This window comes from Tiliqua scincoides, chromosome 3 (genome assembly GCF_035046505.1).
Source record: "Tiliqua scincoides isolate rTilSci1 chromosome 3, rTilSci1.hap2, whole genome shotgun sequence".
NCBI lineage: Eukaryota > Metazoa > Chordata > Lepidosauria > Squamata > Scincidae > Tiliqua > Tiliqua scincoides.
In genome coordinates, this window is record NC_089823.1 from 88,585,307 (window position 1) to 88,612,095 (window position 26,789).

The 26,789-nt window shown below is 43.3% G+C and overlaps 1 protein-coding gene across 1 annotated transcript in view; it reads right to left on the reverse strand.

Annotated features, from left to right (window-relative positions):
- Window positions 1-26,789, reverse strand: part of GABRA5 (gamma-aminobutyric acid type A receptor subunit alpha5) — a 79,656-nt gene that overhangs the window by 14,915 nt on the left and 37,952 nt on the right. Inside the window, exon 5 of the mRNA XM_066619069.1 lies at window positions 25,840-25,922. Coding sequence (XP_066475166.1) covers window positions 25,840-25,922 — 83 coding nt within the window. The remainder of the gene's footprint in view (window positions 1-25,839; window positions 25,923-26,789) is intronic.

Here is a 26,789-nt window from a genome sequence, read left to right on the forward strand (position 1 = left end):
GACGGGTTCGGCTATGAAGTAGAACAAATATGGAACAACAATATTCCTGTATGTTTAATTTTAAAGAAAGTATTAGGCTGAAGCCTTCTGATATAACAGATGTGTGAGATGGTTTGTAAAAGGCTGGAACAGCAGAGTAGCAAGTATAATCCTTTTGGGCATTTGTGATTTCTTTTAAGTCAAAAATCTCAGACCAGACTCAGCTCATGAGAAAGTTTCAATCTTGTGGAGAAAAAAAAAAGAAAAAGAAAAACTATTGCTTTGTTTAGACAACCTTTGAAGTGCATGTCTTCCTCCCTCTTGTCTGCTTAGAGACAATACATGAAACTTTCAAACTGAATCACTATTTGTCTGCTCTGACCAGCAGTGGCTCTCCAGGGTTTCAGGTGAGTCTTCTCAGTCCTGCCAGCAGATGCCAGGGATAGGTTTGGGACCTTCTGCCTGCAAACCATGTGCTTTACTACTGAGCTACAGCCCCCCCCCCCCCAAGAGAGCCACACTGTGCTGAAGCCTGTGGTCAAACTATTCACAACAAAATGAAAATGTCATCAATGTGTTTGTTTGATGGACATCTGCATATGATAGGATTTCTCTAGCTAAGGTGGCAATACACTTAACCTATGTGCTTTACATGCACTGAGGTTATTGTCCACTAACTAGCTTAAGCCAGAGTTATGTTCCATCATGGTGCTATTGGTCTTCTTACAGTAGCATCTCTCGTGTAAACATATGTAGCTGTAAGCGTATAGCAGCATTTTATTCTAAATACATTTCTAATTCTAAAATACATTTCTAAAATACAATTCTAAAATACATTTACCTGTAAATATCAGTCATTGCACCGCTAATGCCCAATAGCTCATTAAACACAATAGTAACAATAATGCTTAGCGTTTTGATAGCACATTTGAAGTGTTCAGACAATTCTGATACATTATCTCAGTAATTTTACAATACACCTCACAAGCAAGGCAATAGTATTATCTCTGTTTTCCTGAGGCTGAGATATTGTGGCTTGCCTAAGAGCACCTCGTGAGCTTGTGGCTTAGGGGCCAAATCCTATCCAATTTTCCAACACCAGTGCAGCTATGCCAATGGGTCATGCATGCAGGGCCTCTGAGAGGAATTTTATCAGGGGGTACAAATTTCTTTTGGGCCCCTTTGCAAAGAGGGAGGGGGTGAAAGAGTGGAGGGGCTGCAATGGGGTGGGCAGAATGGGGGCAAAACAGGCAGGGGGAAAGTGGCATTAACCAGTGTTATGGGGGCAGGGAGTGGGCAGCAATGGGGTCAAGAGTGAATAGGGTCCCAGAAGTGGGTAGTATTGACAGTGGGTCACCAGTCTCATTATTTATTTATTGGGATTGCAGCATGCAAGAGGTTAAAGACCACTGCCTTAGACTGAATCAGACCATTGCTTCATTTAATTCAACATTGCCTACACTGACTGGCACTGTTCCAGATAGTGAGATGTCTTTTCCAGGCCTCTTTTCTTGGAGATTTAACCTGAGGTATTCTTGGATATCTCTCCCTATCTTCCCTTTACTCATCAGAGCTCTTGGGTAGTGGTGGCACAAGTGGCAGCAACAGGGAAGGGAAAGGGACATATTTCTCCTTCTCTGTTCTGCCATGGAAATGAAGAGAGGGAGAGAGAGAAGGAGAAACACTTCCCCTCTGCAAACTGCTGTTGATGCTTGTGTTCCGCCAAAACCCAATCCACTGGGCCTCGTGCCCGCTTAAGGCTGATCAGTCCCCCTTGTGCAATTCACCAGTGCAGCAAGCAAAAGTCAGAGTCCAGTTCCAGTCCACAGATGCCAAGTAAACCAGTCCAATCAATTAGAGTTGCCAAATCAGAGTCCAGAGCCAATAAGCCAAATTACAGTCCAAGGTCAGGTTCTAGGTAGGCCAGTCAAATCCATCAGGGTATCCAAAGCCAAAGTCCAGTCACAATCCACAGTCAGATCCCAAATTCAATAAACCAAGTCCTCTCCTACCTCCAACCTGCCCTCCTTCAAAACCCACAAACCCTTTCTGCATCAGGTGCTCCTTATATCCCTGAGGGCCCTATTGCCTTCAAGAGGCTGCAGCTGTGCAGCACACTCTGCTGGATGCCCAGGCCTTACCCTTAAAGGGGCCACTGCTAGCACCACAGCCTACCTCCTCGCCAGTTCTTCCAGATTCCAATACAGCTTGTCCCCCTGTTCCCCTCTGAAAAAGAGAAGGGGAAGTGTTGACTGGGGATATAAGAACTGGTGGGAGAGTGTCTGAGACAGCAGGCAAACATATTTACTAAGCCTTGAAGTGGTTCAGTAAATGATCCAACTGTTTTCTCATTTGGAGGAGGGGGGAGTTTGGATTCTTTCTGAATCATTTTGTGGTTAATGTGAACCAGCTCACCCAGCTTGACTTCTCCATTTCCCCTCATCACAGCAGGGATAAAGCAGACAGTCACCCACATATATTAATGAGTTACGGAGATAGCAGAGGTTAGAAGATAGGACCTCCTTTAACTTCCATCCTAGATAGTGAGCTATAGATGGCACAAATCCGAGTCCTTCGGTGGCAAGCTATTGCACACTTTTACATATAAATAAAAGTTTATCAATGTTATTGATTAATATAATTGATTGAAATGGATACTCTTAAAACCCAATGAACAGGCAGCCTAATCTAATAAGTGGCTTACAGAAGCGGTCCTTGCACTGTGAGTGCTGGTCCGAGGAGGTCTCTGTCATATTCCATTCTCCCTCCTGGGCCCTGCAGCATTACACCCAGCTTCCCAGATTTGTGCCAGCTAAATAGCTGGTGCAGATCTGAGGAAGGACAGGCTGGGGTTTAAGGGGAAAAATTTCCCCTTACCCCAGGTAGACCTCCAGCCTCCTCCTAATCTGCACTGGATACAGCACAGGCCACGTGGCCTGGATGCACCAGTGCAGGGGAAGATTGGGCTGCCAGATACATTAAGATGCAGGTTTGCGTACAGATCACTGACATACAGTGGGTGTTTTTAGATGTCTTTTGGACAATATCCAAGCTTCCATGGGTGTCCATCTCAAGATCACTTCCTATTTTATATATCCTTCGTTAGTTCCTATGTCCTCTGAGCGGCCCGCTTGGAGGCAGGCTGTGCAGCATGGCCTTTCCCAGTTTGAAGAGACACTTGGCCAACAGTCTGAGGCAAAGAGGCAAAGAAGGAAGGCCATAGCCAGGGAGACAGACCAGAGACAGACTGCACTTGCTCCCAGTGTGGAAGGGATTGTCACTCCCGAATCGGCCTTTTCAGCCACACTAGACGCTGTTCCAGAACCACCATCCAGAGCGCAATACCATAGTCTTCCGAGACTGAAGGTTGCCAACAGTAGTTCCTATGTCATATTTGTTTATAATTATTCTCCCTGTCCAAAAATTAGGGCTAAAGAAACTATGTAATCAACAAATCAATCACCCACATGCTGTTCCAGCCAGCTTTCTAGAAATCTGGCACCTTGAGTTAAGGTTTTTTTTCTGCCATTTTTTGTATTCCCATGTTGTTTTATTAAGTACTACTGGGTTTGGTTTGGTTTTTCTTTTTTTGTATTATATAAGCACATTCCATCCAGAATGGCAGGATATACATTCATAAACTAAACTACAGCTTTAAAGGTTAATGGATGACAGACAATTTTAAACGGCAGAACTAAATCTGCAGCATAGATTTGGAAGCTATTTTGAGTTAGTTGCATGCCTGCTACAGGAAATGAAAAAGAAGATACTAAAAGATGGCTCTTCTTCAATCAACGACACATTTTACTTATTAAATCCAAAGTTATCTGACACATCCTCAATATCCTCAAAATGCCACTTGGTTTAACACTGTAGAAGCAACATGTAAATGTATTTAAAACCAAATTTCTGATCAAGTAAATAAAAGTTATTCAGCTTACAGATATTTTTAGTTAGATACCTTACAAATGATAGTTGAGAATTGCTCAGTGGTATGAGTCTTGAAGGGAGTAGTAGTTTAGGAATGTATGAAACACACAGAAAATGTATTCTACCCCAAATTCTCTTTTCCCAAACGGGGGCATTTTCCAGGACATTTTCCAGCAACAATCCAAATAGTTCCAGGAGGAAGCCCATCATTCACTGTTTCTTCAATAGTTCCATTAAATCTAGTCTCTCAGCCAGGGCCAGCCCACCAATAAGGCCAACAGAACCTATTGTGGCAGGCTGAGGAAGGCAGCCAGGTGATGGAGATGATTTGCACTCATCCACCACCCACCCTTTCGTCTTCCTGGCCATTCCACTCTATGCTCGGAGAGCACATGAAACAAGGATGGGGATGGGAGGGTCTGCTAAGTTAGCAGCTCCATCACTGCTTCTTGTAAAGTAGCTGATAGAGAGAATGCTGGGAGCAGAGAGGTTCTATTTCCATTATTCTCTCTGCTGGCCAGGGGAGGTGGGGTTTTACCTGGGGGATTGCCGGCCTCTGGGGAGCCCTGCAGAGGCCTCTGCAGGGCTCCTCAAGCCTCTGTTAAAGTAAAAAACATGATCAAAAACCACTTCTGGTTTTCAATCAAAAACAGGAAGTGGTTTTCAATCCTTTTTGTTTGTTTGTTTGTTTGTTTTTTACTGTTACAGAGGCTTGGGGAGCCCTGCAGGGGTGCCTGCAGGGCAACCCACACACCCCCTCCCCCAGAGGCTGGCACTCCCCCAGGTAAGTGGAAAAAACCTCTCCCCTCAGCAGCAGTGTGATCATGGGGATCGAATTGCTGCCATAGCCCCTCTCCTGCAGAGACTTACAGCGCTCCTTGTAGAAGTTTGGGAAGCACTGACTTAAACTGATATTGCAAGAGTATATTGGGCTGCAATCCTAACCACACTTTCCTGAGAGTAAGCCCCATTGAACAAAATAGGACTTACTTCTGAGTAGACCTGGTTAGGATTGTGCCCTTGGTCATATTGCTGTGGCATTCATCTTGGACTGCAAATTTTCTGGATAAATGAAGTTGGTTAGGCAAAAGCAATTCAGAATTTGGAAATCATTGCCTGCTATTTCAGAACCATATTCTGATGTGGTTTGGTTCTGAATTCCACTATTGCTGCAATGCTATGATTAACCCTTCCAATGACTTTTTTTTACAACAAAGCAGGGGTTCTCAAACTTCTTGGGAGTAAACCTCCTGAGATAAACCTTTGTGGGTGTGGGGAAAAAGGCAGTGATGCAATCCCCAAGACTGTGCTACTGCGAGAGCTCAACACATCTTACCTTCTGCTGGGGTCCGGGGAGCCCTGTAGAGTGCTCAGGGCTCCCTGTAGTTCATAAGAAAGTGAAAATAGCAATTGTGACCCACGTCTAGATTGGATTGCAAAACTGGGAGTGGGTCGTGGTCACTCTTTTCACTTTTTACAAGCTGTGGGGAGCCCGGCAGAGCACTTCTGCTGCAGACCCCAGCAGAAGGTAAGATGTGTTGAAAAAGCCCCCCTGCTCCCACAGCAACACAATCCTGGGGATCAGATCACTGCCTTCCCCCTTCCCCTGCCCCATAAGTGGGCAGAGGCCAGGGCTCTAAGGTTGGGGTGTTATGAGGACCCAGTTTGAGAACCACTGCAATAAAGGATTGGCTTGCAAGTGCATTGTCCTGTTCCCGTTTTTACTACAACGGCTAATACCCTTCCCCCCCGTCCTTCCTACTGTTCATTGATGTTAATATTTATCATAGAATATTTATTTTTGGATGCAACATTTGATCTGGAATGAATCTGAAAATTGATTCTGCACTGTGCTTTGACTGCGACTGCATAATTATCTCTCAAAGGGAACCAGCTGGAATCAGTTATTTCAGCTGCTATTGTTTTTCTTTTGTGCACTCTCCTGAAATGCTTGTTGACTTATTGTCACTATAAATCTTGCCTTCAAAAGGACCATGGTGGCTGAGCATCGTAATAGGACTATTTTGAGGTCATGTCTCTAGAAACTGAAAATATCTACAGAGGTTCTGGATAGACTGCAGCCTTTGTGGGCAAGGATGCAGAATATTAAGAACTTAAAAGCCAGCCACAGGATGGTGTACCAATTTGATGGAATCAAAAATTCAAAATCATTTTTATTCTGTTGCCGTGTTACTGCAAAGGTCAATCATGTAGAGCAGGAGTGTCAAACTTGTTTCATACAGAGGGCCAAAGTTAGTATTCATGGTGGCTGCTGAGGGTTGGAAGTGACATAATTAAGCAGATGATGGCCAGGAGTAAGCACTTTGTTCTCATATAGAAACTCATTAGCTGAAAATGACAGAAGAGAAAATGTAAAAATGTTCATATTTTCAAGATATGAGAGAGTCCAATTATGCTGAGAGAGCCCAATTATAACGGTGGCCAGATAAATTTCTTTCGGGGGCTGCATTTGGCCCATGGGCTTTATGTTTGACACACCTGATGAAGAGTATGTACATGAGCAAGAAAAGTTACATAAAATTTATACTAAGTATATAAACTTAAGCATCACATGAAAATGTGATTGTCATATATCTGGATGCATACCTTCTGCTGGCTTTTGTACAGTACCATACCTAATTACAGCTTAGAATCAGAACCTCAAAAGGAGAAGATCTGAAAATTTAATCCCCTACCCCAGTGTTATTCAAACTGTGAGGCGCAGCTTGTTAGGGAGGCACCAGGAACTGAAAGGGGAGGTGCGGGATGACCTCTCGCAGCGATACAGTCACACCCCTGGGCAGAATACGAGCCCAGAAGAAACAGGAGTTTCTCCCTCTTGCAGAAGGAGGAGCAGAAGAAACAGGAGTTGCTCCCTCTTGCAGCTGAGCAGCTGTGAGAGTGGCTGCTGCTGCCCCGCCCTCTTCTCCCTCCACTCCGAGTCTGCTGCCTTCTGTGTTCACTGCATGTGGTTTCCAAAGCTCTTTGACTCCAACCCCCATCCGGCAAGTACCAAGCATGCTCAGCTTGCAGTCCTTGCCCTTGCTGACCATCAGAAAGAAACCCTCCTTGATCCTTGTCTGGTTGGTTCCTAGTTCCAGCCTGGGATTGATTCTCATCAAAGTGAAATCTCTCTTTTCAACCCCCTTCTTCTTCCACTCCCCCCTTTTGATCTCCAAACTTTCCCGCTTTCCTCCCCCTCCCCTTAAAGTTGTTTCCATGCAGTTAGCAAAGGGGGAGGGGAGAGACAAGCACACACTTTACTTGGCCAGGAGCAGAAAAAGGGTACTGTTTTAAAGTGATTTATTAATCTTGTTGTTTGACTGAAGAGGAAAGGCTGTATTTTTAAAGTGATGAATCTTGCTATTTGAAGTGAATACTTATCAGCCATTGATGAAGTGATTGCCAGCCCAATCCTATCCACACTTTCCTGGGAGTAAGCCCCATTGACTCTAATGGGACTTACTTCTGAGTAGACATGCAAAGGCTTGAGCTGTGCATCTCCTAATATAGGAGACAAATCAGCCTCCTAACCAAACCCGTATCAGTTCTGATATATTTTCATGGTCTATTTTTGTTTTTCCCACCAGCTGCTGGAAAAATTTAATTTCATTAAATTAATAAAGGGCTCAATCCTATCCAAGGAGAATGGGAGAAATGACTACTTGGATTGGGGTCCACAGGGGTGTGTGTGTGTGTAATGTTGGTCAGACTGGTTGTTCACAAAGTTCATTTGATAAAACAATTCTATTGGTATGCTTACAAAGTTAAAAAAAAAAAAAAGAGTCTTCCTGGACCAGACAAAATCTACCTAGTCCAGTATCCTGTCTCCAACAGTGATCAGCAGCTGATCATTTATAAAGCATGTATATTGCTGTGTATTAATAATATATTTTTAAGATCGGCATTTAATTTGAACAATATAATTAATATAGTCAATATTTCTGGCCACTTCCTGTTTAATGATGTCACTTCCAGCCCTCAGGAACATGATGGGGAGTCATGGCCAACAGCCACGGGGGTCAAGGGAGCCACTGGCCGGAAAGTTTGGGTACCACAGCCCTACCCTATTGAGTCACAAACCGGTGATGCCTGCTTACCCTATACTTCTAGGTGGTACATATGCAACTATAATGAGGATAGAGGAATATTTTGAAAAGCATGAGGATTCATAGATGTTCCCACTACATGCTGAAGGCCATTGATTCAGCAGTGCAAATGGCCACAGTAGAAGGAAAGACAGGATGTTAAATGGACCCAGGTGGAAATAAGCAGATTTCAAAGTGAGAGGCAATTGGATAAGATCATGAGGTTAAAAAAGGTGGTGGTCCATGATGAACAAGTAAAGCACAATAGTGACCCTCCATACAAAAATAGTCGAGCCACTATACACAACACTGAGTACAGACTATAGAGTAGCCCACATAAACCAATGTGCCACAATCAGACCCCGAACAAGGTGGAGCACACAAAGGGCCCAATCCTGAATGTTTTGTGTCAGCTCAGTGCTGGCACACAGTATCACAAATGTGCTGTAAGGCACGTCTGCGACACTTGCTGCTTGACCAGCATGGGCGCTGGCTCAGCACAAGCCCATGCTGAGCCAGTACTGGGCAGACCATGGATAATCACTGCCCAGAGCTCCAGGTGAGCGCCAAAGTCCATAGGATGCAGTGGCAGCCATTTGGGCACTGCTGCAACCTTGGGCACTGGGCAGCTGAGGATTGGGCTGCCCGGTTCTTGTTCAGCAGATAACACCTGTACAAGACACATGATTCAACTGTGTGACCAAGCCAGAATTTTTAGTGAAAGGCAAACCATCATCATCACCATCTCTGGAACACTAGCTAAATTAGAGCTGTGTGAAAATGAATTCTGGACTCAAATATGATAAGCAGGGTTTCCCTTAATGTACAAACTGGAAAGTCAAAAGTCATCTTCAGAATATGGTCAAAACAAACCAACATCCTGGTTACCCAACCCAACATTCTGTCATAGCTGCATCAGTCCCTCATGCCCTAGATAAAACAGGTCTGTCAAGCCAGGAGGAAAGAATTCTTCAGACTCCCAATTTTGTACTGAAGACCATGAGCACAAAACAAAAAAACCAGTCACTGCATTCTCTAAGAGGAAATATTGCCACTTCACTGGTCGGTTTTGTCACTCTCACTGCGACAGGGAGAGCACTTGTAAAATTAGTGGTGCAAGCTTCAAGTTCAGTTATTACTTTCAGTGGCCTGCAAATGTGATCATCTCTGGCGGAGAGGGGAGAAGTAGGTTTATAATAGAGGGCTGAGCCTTTGGGGACAGAATGTGTGGAAACTATTAAATAGATACTCATGAGCAGCAGGGAGAAAATTAAAAGGGAGCAGACCTTTAATCATTAAAGAGCAAGAGGGCAATGGATGAAACCAGCATTCATCCATGGGAATTTGTTAGCAACGCAGCATATTAATGATGACACATGAAAGTAAATTCCAAGAGAAAATGCTTTGTGCCTTTCTCATACCCGGACTCACGCGAGGTGGAATAGGCACATTCTCAGAAGAGAATAATATCAGTGTTGTTCCCCAAGATACATTCTGATGCCTACACTGTCCATTAAACTTTATAAGACATTGGGACACATTATTCTGTTGCTTATTACACAGTTGCTTTCAGTGCTGTAACTAATTTGTATGTCCATGAGAGACCTCCAATTCTTAGCTCCCATCCATCATCAGGCCCTGGAGTCACTTAATCTCAGAAGAACAATCCTGCACCCCAGGAGATCATAGAGATCAATATATGGAGATGGATACATACACCTCAATTCCCTAAAGTGCGAGGAGGAATACTACAAGTTTGATTTTCCTTTGGTTGAGAGAGCACTAGAAAATTGAAGGTGCAATCCTAACCCCTTTCCAGCACTGACATAAGGGCAATGCAGCTCTGAGGTAAGGGAACAAACATTCCCTTACTTTGAGGAGGCCTCCTTGAGTGACACTAAACTGCAGGATGCAGCACATGTCCCATTAGCACCGCTATGCCAGTGCTGGAAAGCACTGATATAAGGGGTTAGGATTGCACCCTAGGTTGTCTTTGTAACAGATCTGATCATTTACAAATATGCAAGGGGAAGAATGTGGAAGCAGGAAGTTGCTAAATCAGGCAGCACAACTAAGCCTGCAACAGAGTCCTTAAGAGTAATGGTTGAAATTACAAAACTGTACAACATTCTTTGCCTAACACCAGATTTAAAAAAACAACTTTTCAACTTTCTGCCTCTGTCTGTGTACAGATTCAAACCACAAATGGACACCTTTCCTTTCCATATCCTGCTCAATGAACAATGATCTCAAACCTCAGCAAATCAACATCAAGGAAACCATCTCTAATCACTCCCCCCCCCCACAAAAAAAAATATCAGCTTAAGATCCCTGATAATTAGCAATAAGTAATAGAGACCTGCAACAAAATGCTGCATAGCATCAATTGGCTGAATGAGGTCCATTCTCTCTCTCTCTGAACCCCTGGTTCTGTTACAGTTGTTTTCCACTAGACACCTCAGTTTGCATGAGACAGCTTTTTTTGGGGGGGGGGGAGGGGGAGGAAGTATCTTCTCTTTTAATTTACAAACCTGTATTTTTCTGCATACCTATATCTTTCTGCATACCTGCCAAGTTCCCCAAGTGTGTAGACACTATCACCTTGTCTGTGGGTGGCCTAGGTTTGTAAAACAAACTGGTAGGCACTCAACCACTTGATTCTTGTGCATGTGTACACTGATAATCTTTTTTAAAAGGTATTTATTTATACCCCACTCTTGCATGGAGGATCTCATCCAAGAAATGGCTCAGGTTCATACCTGCTTAGCTTCAGCAGCAGATACATCAAGACCATTCACAAAGCCTATTAAGTAATCATCTTAATGAAGGCTAATCCCCCAGGTGTAGCACACTATGCATATGAGATAGGTAGGGACTTATGGTATAAAACAGACATCACACCTATACAGAATAGGAGTTAACTCTAGGGGGAAAAGATTGATAACATTTGGGTAAGAACAGTGTAAGCTTAAGAGGAATCTGTGAGCTTTCTAAAGAAAATATAAGACTAAAAGCACAATTTTTAAAACATTTATTCAAAAGCATGCATCACTAAATGGAATGGAAATTGCTTAAGAATGTAGTGCTGGGTCTTATGCTTGCAACTTGTTTTTTACTATAGTCACTGAACAAATACAACATATTTCATTGTGCTGTACAATGTTCATGCCCCAGGAATCACTACGCTTGGATGTTTTCCTGGCTCAGCTTCTCAGGAATTCAGAGTGGGTAGAGAATCCTTTCAGGTTTCCTACTCGCCCATAAAGTGCTTCATTTTTTCTTTTTAGCAGTGATGCCGGGGGAAATTTGGAATTCACGAAGGAAAATATCTTATTTCTTGCAGAGGTATCTCCATACTTTATACTGCAGCCATAATTGTTGACTTTTAAAACATTTTAGTTTATTTTTAAAATCATACTCCACCAGTAGGCCCTAATATACAATTTAAATGAGAATCAGTAAAGGTCACCACAAGAAACAATTCAGAAACAAAGGTGTATCCAGAGAAGGCAGTAGCAGTTATCCTGCAATGGCCTGATACAACAGGTGGGTGTTTGGAAGCATTTTCAAAACTGAAGTGGAGGAAAGGCCCCATCCTATGTGCAAGTCAGATGAGGATTCTTGAGAGTGCATGCAAGTGGTGCAGACCCTCCCCCGAGGGTCTTAACTTGTGGGCAGATTCATGTATCTCAGCCTTTCTGCTACACAGATGTTTATAGACGATGGTGTTTCATTTGTGCTTTGCATCTTAGTTGTGGTATACCTGCAGTAATCACATCTACAGTTGAGCAAAACTGGGGAAAGGGACACGGTTTTCATGAACATTTTCACCCAATCAGAATTGGCACACGCCCCTAATTCTGTCTAGTTGTGCCTGCTAATCTAAGTATGAGCTGCCCCAGTTGGAAAAAAGCTTGCTCACAGCAGAACCCTTCCTGTTGATCTTATGAAGGCATTGGACTTCTGCTCCCACTCTCCAAATGCTTCCCTGGCCATGACAGGAGGTTCAAAACGGTGGACTCTGGGAGTGACAGGTGCTGTACAATGTCATGCAAACCCATCTTGGGAGCCCTCTTAATGTGATCTAAAAGCTTTCTCTTTGCCCAGAGGCTGAGGGTCAGTGACCTTCTAAGACCATGGTTCTGCATAATGGCAAAGAAGTATTGTGGTTCAATAAAGATGAAATATTACATAGCCTGAATGTTTGTTTGAATGGAAGCAACACCTACTCATTATAAAATGGGTACTATAAACCTCTAATACAGTAGCTCTACTACATGGACTGTGGTTGATGGAAATTATTTCAAGAGGTCTGATTGCAAAAAGCATATATTACTTTTATCACAGTATGGATTACATTGACTGCATTATACTATATAATTGCATTTGTGAATCTGAGAGCTGTTTTTTTTTAATAAACACCTTTTATTGTGATGTGTTTAAGTTCACAAATTTCCACTCTTTGTAGTTAATAATGATTTTTTTTGGCTGGAACAAAATTATATTATATGTATTTTTTAAAAGGGTAAAATAATACAATATACTTTAAACTGAAAACAATGCACACACATATATTCAAAATTTAAGCTATATTCAAGCTGTGATTGGCACTTTTTGATATAATTTTTTAGAAATCATACCATTCGTACCAGGTAGAAGTATTTTCCTTGAAAACACTGGAAAGTGGTATAGCTTCTGGCCCATTTTATATTGAATCTGCCCACAAATTCAAGTTTTTCAGCAGTTTAGGGCAGTGCATTTCAACCAGTGGTATGTCCCACTGAGGGTACAATCTTGAAGCGCCCTTGGGTAAATGCAAGTCCCTTGTGCCATCCCAGAGTATTGCAAAAGTGCTGTCAAGTGGGAGGGTGGTGTTTCAGGGCAGGAAGAGGGCAGGTGGGTGAGCGGAGAGCAGGAAGCGGGGCCAGGATCTGACAGTTATGCCAAAACCGGACCCTGTTCCTGGGCGGGCCAAGGCAGTCCCGGGCTGCTTGGATTTGCACCACCTGACTGAGTAAACCCATTGGGGCTACTGCAGCTCTCCCCAGGGTAAAGGGAAAAGTTTCCCCTTGCCTCCAGCTGAGCCTCAGACAGCCCCAAACTTGCGCTGGATACTGCGTTTGCCCACCAGCCTGCCTGTTCCAGTGCAACTTAGGATTGTAATGTTCATGGTAATTTCCAATATGACAGGTAATACTTGGCCCCATTGCCAATGAGAATTGCATGACACTGCTCTTCCTGGCCTGACCCTACCAGAAGTGGGGTGGTGATGCAACAGTACATCAGTGTGGTTGTGTAGCAACCTTCAAAAGAGGTACAGGCTGGACAAGAAGGGTGCAGAGGAGAGATCTGAAGAAGCCTCTTCCATTCTGCAGGGACAGCTCTGGGACAAAGCAACTAGCACATAGCAACTAGCTCTGGGGGCAATGGAAGTCAGAAAAGTGGTATCTGCAAAAGTAGTACTTGGAAAATGGTACTTGCAAAAATAAGGTTGAAAGGCCCTGATGTAGAAGGTGAGGTTAAAGGTAAAAATAGTATTGCTATCTCAGGTTTGTAGAGCTCAAGACACAGTGTCCTAACCCCAAAGACAACCTGTTTTATTTCTAAAAACACCAATGAAGTAATATAATTAATACTTATAATTAATATAATTAACAATTATTAAATAAATTGTTAATATAATTAATGCTCGTAATATAATAAATATTATAATTATAAAGTCTGACTTCAAAGCAGTGGTGGAATTTGGGTGAAAAACCTTGCAGCTGAATGAAACATCCATGTGGATTTTGCAGTAATTTTTTTCTGAACAAAAGACAAGAATCCTGCCCACTCTGTTCAAAGCTCTTGCCTTCAAAATCCATCATGTAGTTCTTGTGGCATACCTGGGGGGCAAGGGGGACAAATAACCCAGGCGCCAAACTTGGAGGCGGTGGCACTATCTATTCCCCTATGGCACCCCACCACAGCACTCAGTCAGCCAGTGCACTGATCTGAGGGCCACGGAATCTGTGTGAGGCCTCCCGACTCTCTGAAGACCTTGTAAGGCCCTTGGAGGGCTGAAACAAGCATTTCCAGTTTCATGGAGGAAAGTGATGATTTTAAGCCCTTGGAAGACATTCTGAGGGCCAGGAAAGCTTCTCTGGCCCTCAGAAGGCCTCCAAAGGGCATAAAAATGGGACTTCCAGCTTCCTGCATGAAATCAGAAGTGATGTTTTTTGACCTTCTGAGGGTCTTACAAGGCCTTTGGAGGGTAGAGCAGGTGCCTTCCTGGGCCTCCGGAAGGGAGGCAGGGTACAGGACCAGTGGGAGGGCAGCAGCCCAGCTGGGGGGGGGAGCAACTTGCAGTCGTGACTCCAGGTGGTACTGGGGCCAGGATCACCACTGCGTAGTTCCAGGAAGCAAGACTTTGTATTTCATAAGAAGGGAGTTGCTACTCATAGTTTTGTCTTTCACATGTTTGTACTGGGTTACTGTGGTGTGCTCCATAGCAAAGCTTTTCAACAGGAGCTTTCAAAGAGCATCAGCATTTGTTTTCAGGAGAATGACTACAGCTTAAGGTTTTCCATGGCTGATCATGCTGCTTTTCCTCCGTAAATACTACTTGAGGCTTACGCCATTAGCACTAAAAGCCCTTATTAATATTGCACATCCTGATAAAGCAGCAGCTTAGAACTGTCCCCAAATGTCTCTCGGTCCCAAACTTTAATGCTAATGGTATTGACTCTAGCACCTATAAGCATCTCTTAATTATGATTCTGGACTTTTGATTAATGCCAACATCCAATTCAAGGGGAATGAATTCAAACTGAAACCGGTGCAAATAGTTCTGCTAGAACTATTTTCAGCTCTATGAGATTAAAGGAGCCTATTTTCTTAGTTCAAGGCTATTCAGGGCCCAATCCTATCCAGCCTGGCACCGGTGAAATGCCTGTACTGCCGGCTCTGGGTGTCACAAACACACCGTAAGGCATGTCTGCAGCAGCCAATGAGGAGGGTACACCAGCACTGGGCCCGCACCACTCAGTGCGGACCCAGCCTTGGAAGAGGACCCCACAAGAGCAGCTGGTGGTAAGTTCCGCAGCTGCTCAGTAACGAGGTGTTTGGGGCAGGGGGAGGGCGGAAGGAGGGCAGAACTGGGCAAGGGGAGGGGAGGGAAGGATTGAGCCTGGGAGGAGGATGGAGATTGGCAGTAGCCACTGTAGCCGTATCATCCCTCCTGGGCCCTCAAAGGTGGGTGCAGAGCCAGGAGACCTATTGGCACCACAGCAGCGTTACCCAGAGAAAGGGAGAAAAAGCTCCCTTTCCTTAAGGAGACTCCCAGAGCCAGCCTGGCACTGAAAAGATCCAGCAGCAGCCCATTCTGAGCCGCTGGAGCCCTGGGCACCAGGTGGGATAGGATTGTGATAGAATATTTTTTGCCCATCAGGCAAAAAGAAAGTTGAGAGGGACCATTAAGAATCAACCCACCCTTTGTGAAAGCTATGCTTAAAGAGAACACGGATGCCAGAACAAGTGGATATCAACAACTTCTCAATAAGTTAGGGTAAATATCAGAAACTATTTTCTCATCAGAGGAGAGAAATCCTGAAACAGCATACTGTCTCATTTCCCTAGAACAGATGTGGAGCAAGCAACCTCATTAAGATTTAAAGATGAGCTAAGGAAACACTAGATGTTGCATTTTGTTGCTTCAATACTGGACTGATGGAATCAGCAAAGATGTTCACTACACATAGAGGCAGGCACACCCAGAAGCACACACTTCGGAAGGAGTTTTGACATGGCCACAGCTAGTGAAGGGATATTGCGGATGGGACCGTTCTGCAGAGTAAACAATATTTTATCTATGGAGGAAGGGGTTGGGCGGCCGACCAGGATTACTGGGTGGGCATTTTTTGAACTACAGCATAGTTGTCCACTATTTCACATGTCAGGATATGCTTATCTGAATGGTAAGCATATCTTACTATTGTTTCTGAAGTGCCCAAAACAGCAAACAGTATAACGCATAGAATAAGAGTAAGACAGCCTTCCTTGTAGATGAACAATATGAAGAATAAAATGCAAGAAGACAGGAGCAATTTTTTCCTCAGCAGGTTGTCCTGGGTAGTTTTCACTTTGCTTCAACAGGTGGCATGGCACATTTGCTCCAGTCATACCGGATGCTTCTCTAAGGGTTCAATCCTAACTTCCGCTGGAGCAGGCAGGCCAGCGGGGCCAGAAGCAGTGCAACCCAAGGCAAGGGGAAATCTTTCCCCTTACCCAATGTCATGCTGCACTTGCCCCAATGGGTCTACTCAGATCTGCACCACCTCAGGAGGTGGCGCAAATCTGAGCAGAACAGAGCAGCCAGAGGCTGCTCAGTGCCGCCCAGGTACAGGGTCAGGATCCGGCATAACCACTGGATCCTGGCCCTGCCTCCTGCTCCCCATCGCCCCGGGAACACCCCGGTAACACACCCTCCCAGACCCCTGCATTGGCCAAGCTCGGCCAACACAAACTTACCCCGCCGGGCCTGGATCCATCACAGAGAGGCACACGTTTGCGACACCCCTGGGTTGGCACAAATGACTTGTGCCAGCCTAACCAGGGTGCTGGAATTGCACTGCAAGCTTAAGCGACCTACAAAAAAAGATTTCCATGTTCCCGGTTTGGCAGGATAGGTCTCATGAAAAATAATGGAGCATTCCCTGCTGATCTCAGCTGTCAGGGGAAATGTATTGTCTTTTTAATTTACGTTGTCTGCCACTTGGAAATCTAAATGAAGAATCTTTTGCTTTTACTTCAGTGGGATTCAGGTTTCATTTCATTTATTTAGATTCCTCCCCCTTTAACCATGATCATCTTCCCCTCTGTTTAGGGTCATGTTCCCAGCAAGGTTAATGAACAACTTACATAATTGTACCACTCTACAAAGAACTTTTTTCTCTCATTGATAGAAATTTTGAGTCATCTTGTCTTTAATTCTATGCATCTTTACTCCGAAGTCACACTGCATTCAATGTCACTTACTCCTTAGTAAATTTGTGAGGACTGAAGCCTTTGTTTAGTTGACACCACAGAGTTAATTCCCTATGCCGTCTAATTTTCCCCCCCTCATCTTTTAAAGCAACACAGTATCTCTCTCATGGCTTGATAACCACAGGCAAGAATGCCTTCCAAGTTTTTCAGTCCAGTGATATAATATTGCCTCAGGCATGTCTTATACCTCCCTTCAGTCAACTGAGTACATGACTGTCTCAAGTCTGTCTTTCTAGGAAATTGTTTCAGGTAAATACAGTACTTTATCTATTTGATATGATATATTTTTATGCTGCCCTTCAATTAAGCTTCCAGGATTGTTTACAAAGGAAAAAAAACAAAATCAATAAAAATCACAAAATGCAAATATCCTGCCAAAGTAACAGCTAAAACACAACTAAAACTAAACTTTAAATGCCCGGATGAATAAGAAGGTGTTTGCTGGACACTGACAGGGTTGCCAGCTTCCCTGGGAAGGAAATTCCACAAATGAAGCATCACCCTGAAAAGCCCCTCTCTCCAATCACCAATTTCCATTGCTAGATAGCAAGTCTATCACAGTGAATAGATGGGCTGATGTGGAGGTAGGTATACCATCAGGCAAAAAAATTTCAAGTCATTCATTCAAGTCAAGTCATTCAATATTGCCTCAGGCATGTCTTATGCCTGACTTATGTGTGATTAAGGATGATTATGCCTGACTTATGCCATGTCTTATGTGTGTGGGGAGTGCTTGCAGGGCTCCCTGCAGCTTCTAAATAGTGAAAGTTTCAAGTTTGATTAAACCAGAAGTGGAATTTCCGGTTTCATTGAGTTTGCAACTTTCACTATTTAGAAGCCGCGAGGAGCCCTGTAAGTGCTCTGTGGGGGTCCCCACAACTGCCAGACCCTGAGGGCATGTATGTTTAGTTTAAAAATAGCCCCCCTTCCCCTGCAGGGGCGTGATCCTGGAGTGCCCTTGCCCCCGTCTCCGCAAAAACTTACTCCAGGAGTAAATCTCCTGGGAAGTTTGAGAAACACTGTGCTAGAGAACCTTATGCTTTACCCCCAACTTTTTTGGGGTAAAGCAGGGCTCACAGAAGTGCAAGACACAACCCTCCCCTTCACACTTCATCACTGCTGCTGCTAGAATGCAAGTTTGGGGAAAAGGAGCAAAAACATAGCAGAATGGCTCAAGTTTATTTAAAAAGATGTGACTTGCTGTTTCTAAACTGGGGTGTGTGTGTGTGTGTGCGTCCTTCTCATTCGGAAATTCAGCAACTACTTCTGATCTAACAGTTGTATAATATGGGGACACATCCTTAAAGAAATATTAAAATTTAACAAAGAAACCATTACAACCAGGGCCAGCCCAAGACCTGCTAACACCTAAGGTGGCATGACAAATTCTGCCCCTTCTTACCCAATGATGTGCCAGCCTCTGCCCCTTCCACTCTTCAGTGTTCTCGCTCAGCACTCTCCTCCCCTTCACATTGCCACCTCCTCTCTGCCCCCTTTTGTTTTCACGTCCAGAGCATGGAAGGAGAAAGAAGAGCAAGGGAGGCAAGTTGGCAGATAAAGATGGGTGCCCCCCCCCACCAAACTGCTACATTAGGCGACTGCTTTAGGGTCCAATCCTATCCAACTTTCCAGCACTGATGCAGCTTTGATGCAGCCCTGAGGCAAGGGAACAAATTTTTCCTTTACCTTGTTGAGACCTCCATAACTACCCTCACACCATAGGATGAAGCACACACCCCACTGGCATGGCTACGCCAAGACTCAAAGGTTGGATAGGATTTGGCGCTTAGTTGGCCTCAAGGTGGATTGGCCCTGATTACAACAAACTATTTCAGCACATTAATCTAACCCAGAAAGCAAAAAGGGTGAATTTTGTCCTTGGGATAAATGCTTCTGTCATGATGATGATATTAAGACCCACTTAAAATCTCAAAATAGTATCTAGAGGACTTTAAAGATAATTTATATAAAATGTTTTCTAGATGGCATCAGACCCCAGATAAAATAGCAAAAACGTACCCAGGCTTATCAATAAGTGTTGGAAATGTAACCAGATTGAGGGTACGTTCTATCATATGTGGTGGACTTGTGAAAAAGCCATGATATACTGGAAAATGATACAAAAAAATGTATCAACAGATATTTAATGTTGTAATACCATTCAAACCAGAAATATTCCTCCTGAATATAGTGTCAGAAATTAAAGACTTACAAAAGAAATATCTTATTATTGTATAGATAAATACAGCGGCAAGAATATTACATGCACAATTATGGAAATCTACAGAAATCCCTCATAGAGAAAAACTGATAGATAAGATTTATGAAATTGCAGAAATGGATGTATTAACAGAAAGCATGAAAGATCTAGATACAGTAAGAAGATGCTGGAAGCCGTTTTATGATTGGATAGATAGCATTGAATAAATATTATAGAATGAGTAGATTGAGCTAAGTATTTTAATGTTATATGTGGTGACGACTTATATGGATGAGTTTGTGTTTAGCTTCAATTTGATATATAAATTTTGTTTTAAAATACATTTTGTGACCCAATGGCCAGTGCCCTGTTGTGTTACGTAACCTGTGTAACCCTATACCAAAGTTTATCCTATACTCCTACCCCATATCTGCAATAAATAAAAATTTTAAAAAAATAGTACCTAGAGGACTTAAGTTGTGCATACACCCGTGTCCTGAGCTGCAGACCTGTACATGGATCAGTATGAGAATGGGGAAGATAGGTTAATCACCTACTATCACTGCACTTAAGACTGATTACTGTAGTGATGAAACCAGCAAGATTATTTACTGATCCACAAAATACAGAAGACAGGCAAAAAGCCTTTTAAGCTGTGCCAAAAGTGGCGGCATGAATGAGGAAGCAAGCTTCAGAGTAATGCAGTGTTATGAATGTTGAGTTCATTAGAAAGAATGGAAATCTCACGGCTAAACAGCAAAGGTCAACATTTGGGTTATTTTACATCAACATAAGTTGGGTCAATAAAACTGTTTTGTTTTAGAGCCAAGCCAAAAAATGACTGGAGCATGTATGGCTGTAGTTTCACATTGTGCCTGAAAGTAAGGGAATGCTACTCAATTGCCAAAGGCAGCAATTAGACAGTGCTCCCTTTCACTTATAAGGCTGTGCTGCAGTGAAGTGTGGGAGTCAGGGAACGTCACCCAGTTGAGCTATGCTCCCTTTCCAGTGCTATGCATGGTTGCATCACAACACCGGAAGATAAGAGACAACCTTGCACTGCCTCAGAAACACAAGGAAATTTCCTTTCCCATGCACAATGGCTGAAATTTGCTCATTCACCTTCCCGAAAAGTTGATAAAAGGCAAGGGGAAGGGGTCTAGTTTTGCAGCTTACACAAAGGGCTATATAATTCAGGTTTATGTCTCAGCTCAGCCCTATTTTTTTAATTACCTATTCCTTGAGGCAAAGGCAGCAACTGCTTTCTATATTCCCAGACTCTGTCACTGCCCAGAAAAATGTATCCATAGGCTGTACTTTTGAAGGACAATGTTACAGCACACTTAAGAAAACTGAGATGTGTTACCAGAGATTTATGACCGTCTTTAATCAGTAGTACAGAAGCCTGCAAAGCTTCAACCGTAGCAGGACTTTTGTACATTTGATATCACATTGTCAAAACAATGGCAAGCATCGGCAATTTCATCTTTGAGTGAGGTGAATGCAATATCATTAACACCATGTGCAAAATGAGATTTAGAAGCTAAGTCAGTTGTCTGGGCCGGGGTGGGGGTGGGCTCTCTCATCTGGATTAGACATTTGCTCAGCAGACCAAAGGAGTGGGGTGAAATCCTCATTCTGACATTGCTTTGTGTTGGCATGACCTTGACGGAAAGTCAATTAACCTTTTTCTGCTCTAGATAGCTTGCTTGGACAAAATCACAGCCACATTTGCCTGCTTTTGTTGAGCTGCTGGGAAGCCTCACTTGATAGCTGCCGAGTGCATATCTGGTCAGTGAGGGAGCCAAAGACTTTTGGGAGCCAAGACAAAGGGAGCCAAAAAGGCATTTTGTTAGAATTCATCAGACTGGCAATAAACCAAAACATGACCAAATGTAACATGCACAGTGGACAATTAAAAAATATATGTGTTTAAACTTCACAGAGAGTTTTGAATCTGCTCTCTTCCCAGGATACAACAGACAAAGAGCTGACAATAACTTCTTACTGGCCCAATTTCTATTCGTGTAGGCCAGCCATTTTCAACCACTGTGCTGTGGATGGTCTGCACGTGTGCCACAAGAGTTTGGGAGTGGGTCATTTGATAACAGGACCACGGGGGGTGTGTGTGAGCTCCTGCTGTCAATGTGGCATGCCTTGTCAATTGTCAAAAAACTGATGGTGTGCCTTGACAATTTTTACACCTTGTCAGTGTGCCATGAGCAGAAAAAGGTTGAAAATTGCTGATGTAGGCAATGGTGTAACTCAGGGGGTGCAGGAGGTAGCAATTGCACCAGGTAACAAGCTTTAGGGGGCAACAAGCTGAGTTGTTGGGGGACAAAGGCAGCTCAATCTTTGATAGGCAAGGAACAGGCAAGTAATCAGCTCAATTGTTGATAGGCAAGGAACAAGGACTATGCTGGCTGCATTTGCCTGCACAGGCAGACATTAGACCAGTAAAAGGCGCCACTGTGATTTTTTTTGCATTGTCTTTCCCCTGAGATGAATAGCAACAAATGCTTATTTTCTCTCTGCTTATCTCTGTCCAGAAGATATGCATAATTTCAAGGGGGAAAAAAAAAACTCTCAAGAGGGATTATTTACTTCTTCCTGTTACTAAAAAAAATTCTCAATGTGAGATAGCGTTTATGGTTAGTTCCAGCACACTTTCTAAGGAGCACAAGGTACCGTCCCCATCCCTTTTGATCCTGGTTACCCACTAATTCCATCTGGTATATCATGTTTCCGTCTAGCTTTCCTTCCATACTCTTATCTTGTGTTGTCTCACTCCACTTGTCTACCCGCATCTCTGCCTTTTGACAAACTATTTTGACTTCAAAACTGACTTCCACACATTTTTCAAAATACATTGGAAAGAAATACATATGCACGAGAAAAGCCATGTAAAAGGAGGGAGAGGACACTGCACAGGTACTGCTTGTAGAAAGCTCAACAGAAAAGACTTATTATAGATGTTTACGTCAGAGTGTGATACTCCTGAAGAACTGAATACAAGCACTTCATATTCTGGCTGGAAAGAAGTATTCTTAGTTCTTGGGGGAAAGGCTGCTCAATCCGTAAAGCAAAGACTGAACTCTTGGCAGTCAGTCCTCTTAATATTCAGGGATCCCATTTACGCAGATGTGCTGGATATTTTATCAACAGGAAAGGAATTCCTAAGGCAAAAGGGAGTTTCTGTAGCTTGCTTTTCTAGAGCTCCAGTTTGCCAGGGTCACCAGGCAGCTGAATACTCTTACGTGCAAAGTGGCACAGAGCCTAGACATGCTCTGTGATATGATATCACAGATATGATATCACAATATGATATCACAGATGTGATATCACAATTTTCAACCAAATATGATAGATGGCCTGCAGAGGCTGGAAAGGAAACAAGTTAACAGGTTAGAGGCTGGCTGCATTGGTCGCCTAAAGGCAGAGGACGGATCTGACTACATGAGTAATTTTAATGCCGCCTTTGATTTTTCTTTATAAAAAGAATGCTCCTTATAAGCCTAACCAATAGCACTTGGTACTTCCAACTCTGCATTTGAATAGGTGCTAGGAAGCAGTGCTCAGCATCTCCATTGGTTTTTAAGATTTCCTTAGCACAGGACTCCCCAAGGCAGTGTAATTCCCAACAAACACACAGAATGACCAAGCTGTAAACTGGAAAAATGCGTTTTTTTAAAGCTCAGCTCTTTGGCTGCTGCATAAATGCATCCTGATCATCCACTTGTCTTCTCATGGTGACCAAAGGGGTGGCAACTTCTTTGAACCTACTCACATGCAGGGATAAGCTGCAGCCTAGGCAGGGCAAATGGACAGATTACATTTCCACATATTATTTACAAATAATACATTGCAAGCCATATCTCCAAGTCTATACAAATGAAAGTGCAATTGCAGCCCATCATATAGGCAAGCTTTGAAAAACATATTACTATCCAATAGGGGAAAATGCAACTTATCTCTACCCTTTTGGCCTCTGCTGCTTCCTCTGTAAAGGGGAGATTGTAATTTATTGATTTCCTTCCTTCTCCCTTTCTCTCAAAACTACTACCAATAACACAAGCTCCTTCGAAATTTGCTTTCTAAGACGGAAATCTCACTGAGAATTTTCAGGTGATATTATCACAGGCTTATGAGTCTTCAGTAAACAGACATACCTGACTGGAGAAGAAGGCTTTAGCAGCCTACAATAGTGCCATGTGGTTTTAGCCTTGCAAGGGGAGGCAAAAGAATGAAACCTGGCAATTCATAATTAAAGAAATCTTTACTGTCTACATTGGTGCTTGTGACTACTGAACTCAAGACATTGCTCATGGCCTGTATCAAACTTGCACAAACTAGATAAAAGCATAGCTTTATCCTGGTGGGGAATCCTACATCTAAATTGGGACCACTGGGGGTATAAAATATTTGGATCAATGCTGCAATTAACTTGCTTTTTTGGAACCTGCTAGCAGTGCTGATTGGTAGCTTCCAAAGCCTTCTGAGACTTTCATTGCACCTAGAATCTCTTGTTTTGATTACTGAAACAAAAGAAGACTACTCTAGTAGCCTAGTCTGTACTTTAATTAAGGGCTTTGCATTTAAATAAAGCTCCACAATCCCCCTGCCAGGTTATTTTTAAAGTAAACTGGTGGTGAAGAGCTATTGCAGTGGATTACTGCAAAGCCAAAACACAGTGCTGTTATTTCTAAACAAGAAAATGCATACAGGTGAGGAGATAAACAGGTGTATATCTGCATAGCTAGAAGTATGCTGAGGTGCAAGCAGTGTTGGCCGAATTCTTGTGCTAAGTATTTGAGAGATAAGACCCCAGTTAAATTGGGGCTCCATTTCTGATGTTGGTTTTCCAAAATGCCTGACCTAACCTCTCCGATGGGCTCTTTCAGAATTCTGTGCAAATCACAGAGTTGGAAGGGGCCTTCAAGGCAATCTAATCCAATCCCCGCTTGAAGCAGGAAAATCCTCTCTAGAGCATCTGCAAGAAGTTCCTGCAAGGGCTTCTGCTTGAAGATTTCAAAGAAGGAAAACCCACCACTTCCCTCAGTAATTCGTTTCATTGTCATGCTGAATAAATTTTTCTTGATATTTAATGGAAATCTCCACTACCTTTTATTATTGTGATAATATGCATATCATTATATGCATTCCAAGAACATGCATCTTCGCCACATTGCAACTTGTTCAATTTGTCTGAGCCCATCTCTGTGAAATACTGGTGAGTGAGAAATAATGGATTAGATGCCCACATTCTGGGGCTTTTGCATGTGGTGCTGAGCAAGCCCCCGCCCTGTCCAGATCCTTTTCATCTGGCTCTATAATGATGATGATGATGATGGACATTTTACAGGAATTCAGTTTACATAGAGCACCTGGGAAAAAGAGAAACATTTTGGGTCTCTGGAGGACAATTCTATTCTATGAATGTCTGAGTTGCTACTGGAAGTTATGCATGTTGCATTGAGAATTGCATAATAGTACACATGTAAATACAGTACCAGCACAATTGAAGCTTAATGGAATTACCATTTTCACATAAATATAAAATCCCCAGGCACTGTCAACACACCAGCTTGCTGCTCTGCTTGCAGCGCCTAATGAATAAATGTGCCGCATGACTCTGAAATAAAATGTATCCTGAATACCCTTTTCTCACATTGATAATGAGACACAAACGGGAGTGAAAGAATCTTGGCAACACACAGCACATGTGCCAAAGGCAAACTGTTGACCGCCCCCCCCCCCCAGTCTGGCCCCCAAAACACATTCCAAATCATAGATCCTCAGGCACCTTTGCTTGTCACTCACAGTATTAATGTAATGGGCAGCCCAATCCTGAGCTGCCCATTCTGCCAGGACTGCCACGGTGCCAGAACAGCTGCCACGGCATCCTGTGCACAACAGGGCCGCTGCCGGTAGATCCTCAAGGGAAGGGGATTTTTGCCCCCTTCTCTCAGCGAAGGGAAGTAGCCCCACAATGGGCTGCCATAGAAATAAGACCCCGAGCTCCACTAGTCCCTCCTCCCTCCCACCCTGCTCCTTCCCCTGGCACATATCCTCCCCGCCCTCCGTTTGCCCACCTACCTCCCCGCCGCCTGGCAGCCCATGCGACCACTGAGTGGTGGAGCACTGGTGTTGCACCAGTGTTAGCCCAGCACCAGCTAGCTCTGACACTGGGCTGGCGCAGAGGGCTGCAGACATGATTTACGGCACGTTTATGACACTCAGTGCCAGCGGGGGGCCGGCGGTGATAGCTCAGGATTCCGCTCTCAGTCCACTTTCCAGGAAATGGTAGATTCGTCAAAGTGATTGCATTCTACAAAGTGAGCGTGATTTGCCACTGGGACAACTGTTGCTCAGATTACATTACAGCAACCATAGTCATGCTTTGAGCTGAGTGAGTGGCGCACTGGAGAACAGCCTGAGTCAAAGAACATCCCCACTACGCATAACATTCCCAAGAGAGGATATTATGAACAGATATAGCAAATGGAGAGTAATATCAGATTCTTCATTGTTAGTTAAAATGTCCTGACGGAACACAAAATCCCAATACAAATATGATTCCTTGCTTCACTGATTTACTCAAGGGAATGGCACACTTACAGCTTCCAAATTTTAAAGGACAGGCATGGGCATCCATGGGGAAGTCCTCAAGCTGCATGGGGCACTCAGCAGAGATGGTCAATCTGGCAGATGGGAGAAAGAGAGAGAATTCAAGTCTATCTTTTAATTCACTAAGAAAAAAAACCTTTCCATCATGCTAACAGGGCTGTCATGCGTGGGGGGGGCGGGAGAATGCATGCACATGCTAACATTTTATTTATTTTCTTCATATCAAATTTGTTTATTTTCCAGATAATTAAATGATTCCTAAGTTACCAGCAGAATGTGTAATAATTTATCAATGATAGTTTTTTTCCCCAGTACAGTATATGTAATGACTTCCTTACTACATCGGTTTTTAACTAGTTCTAAAATTTTTGCAGACGGAAAACAGGCAGTTTTGCTTCTTCCAGTGAAAATGTTTTTGCAGTCCCAACTCTATGTATTCAGCGTGCTCAGTACCACTTCAGAGTAAGAGGGAGTTGACATATGTTGATAACTAAAACATCCATTACAGATCAAAAACCACAAAGAGATATTCATTATCACCTGATAGTACCTCAACCAATTAAAATGTTTGAGAGATATATGCTCACATGGAAATCATGGTTATAGAAGTGCACCCTAATGGGCTTTTATACAGGTGCTGTATAGAGTATTATGTGATCAGACAACTGAAATAGTTGATAAATGTTCACATTGTACTTTAAGCATTGGGGAGGGGTGAATGAAGGGGGGAGAGAGAGACAGAGCTTTGTTTATATGTTCAATTGAACATATTATCACATTTAGTACATGTTCAAGGGCATGAAATTGAAAAGTTACTAATAGTGCTGTGCCAAGAGACTGAAAGATAAACAGTGCCCTTGGTTATGTACTGAATGAACTGAGACATAATTTCATATTTTCTCCCTAAATCTGCTGTCTGTAGAATTTACTTTCTGATCTCA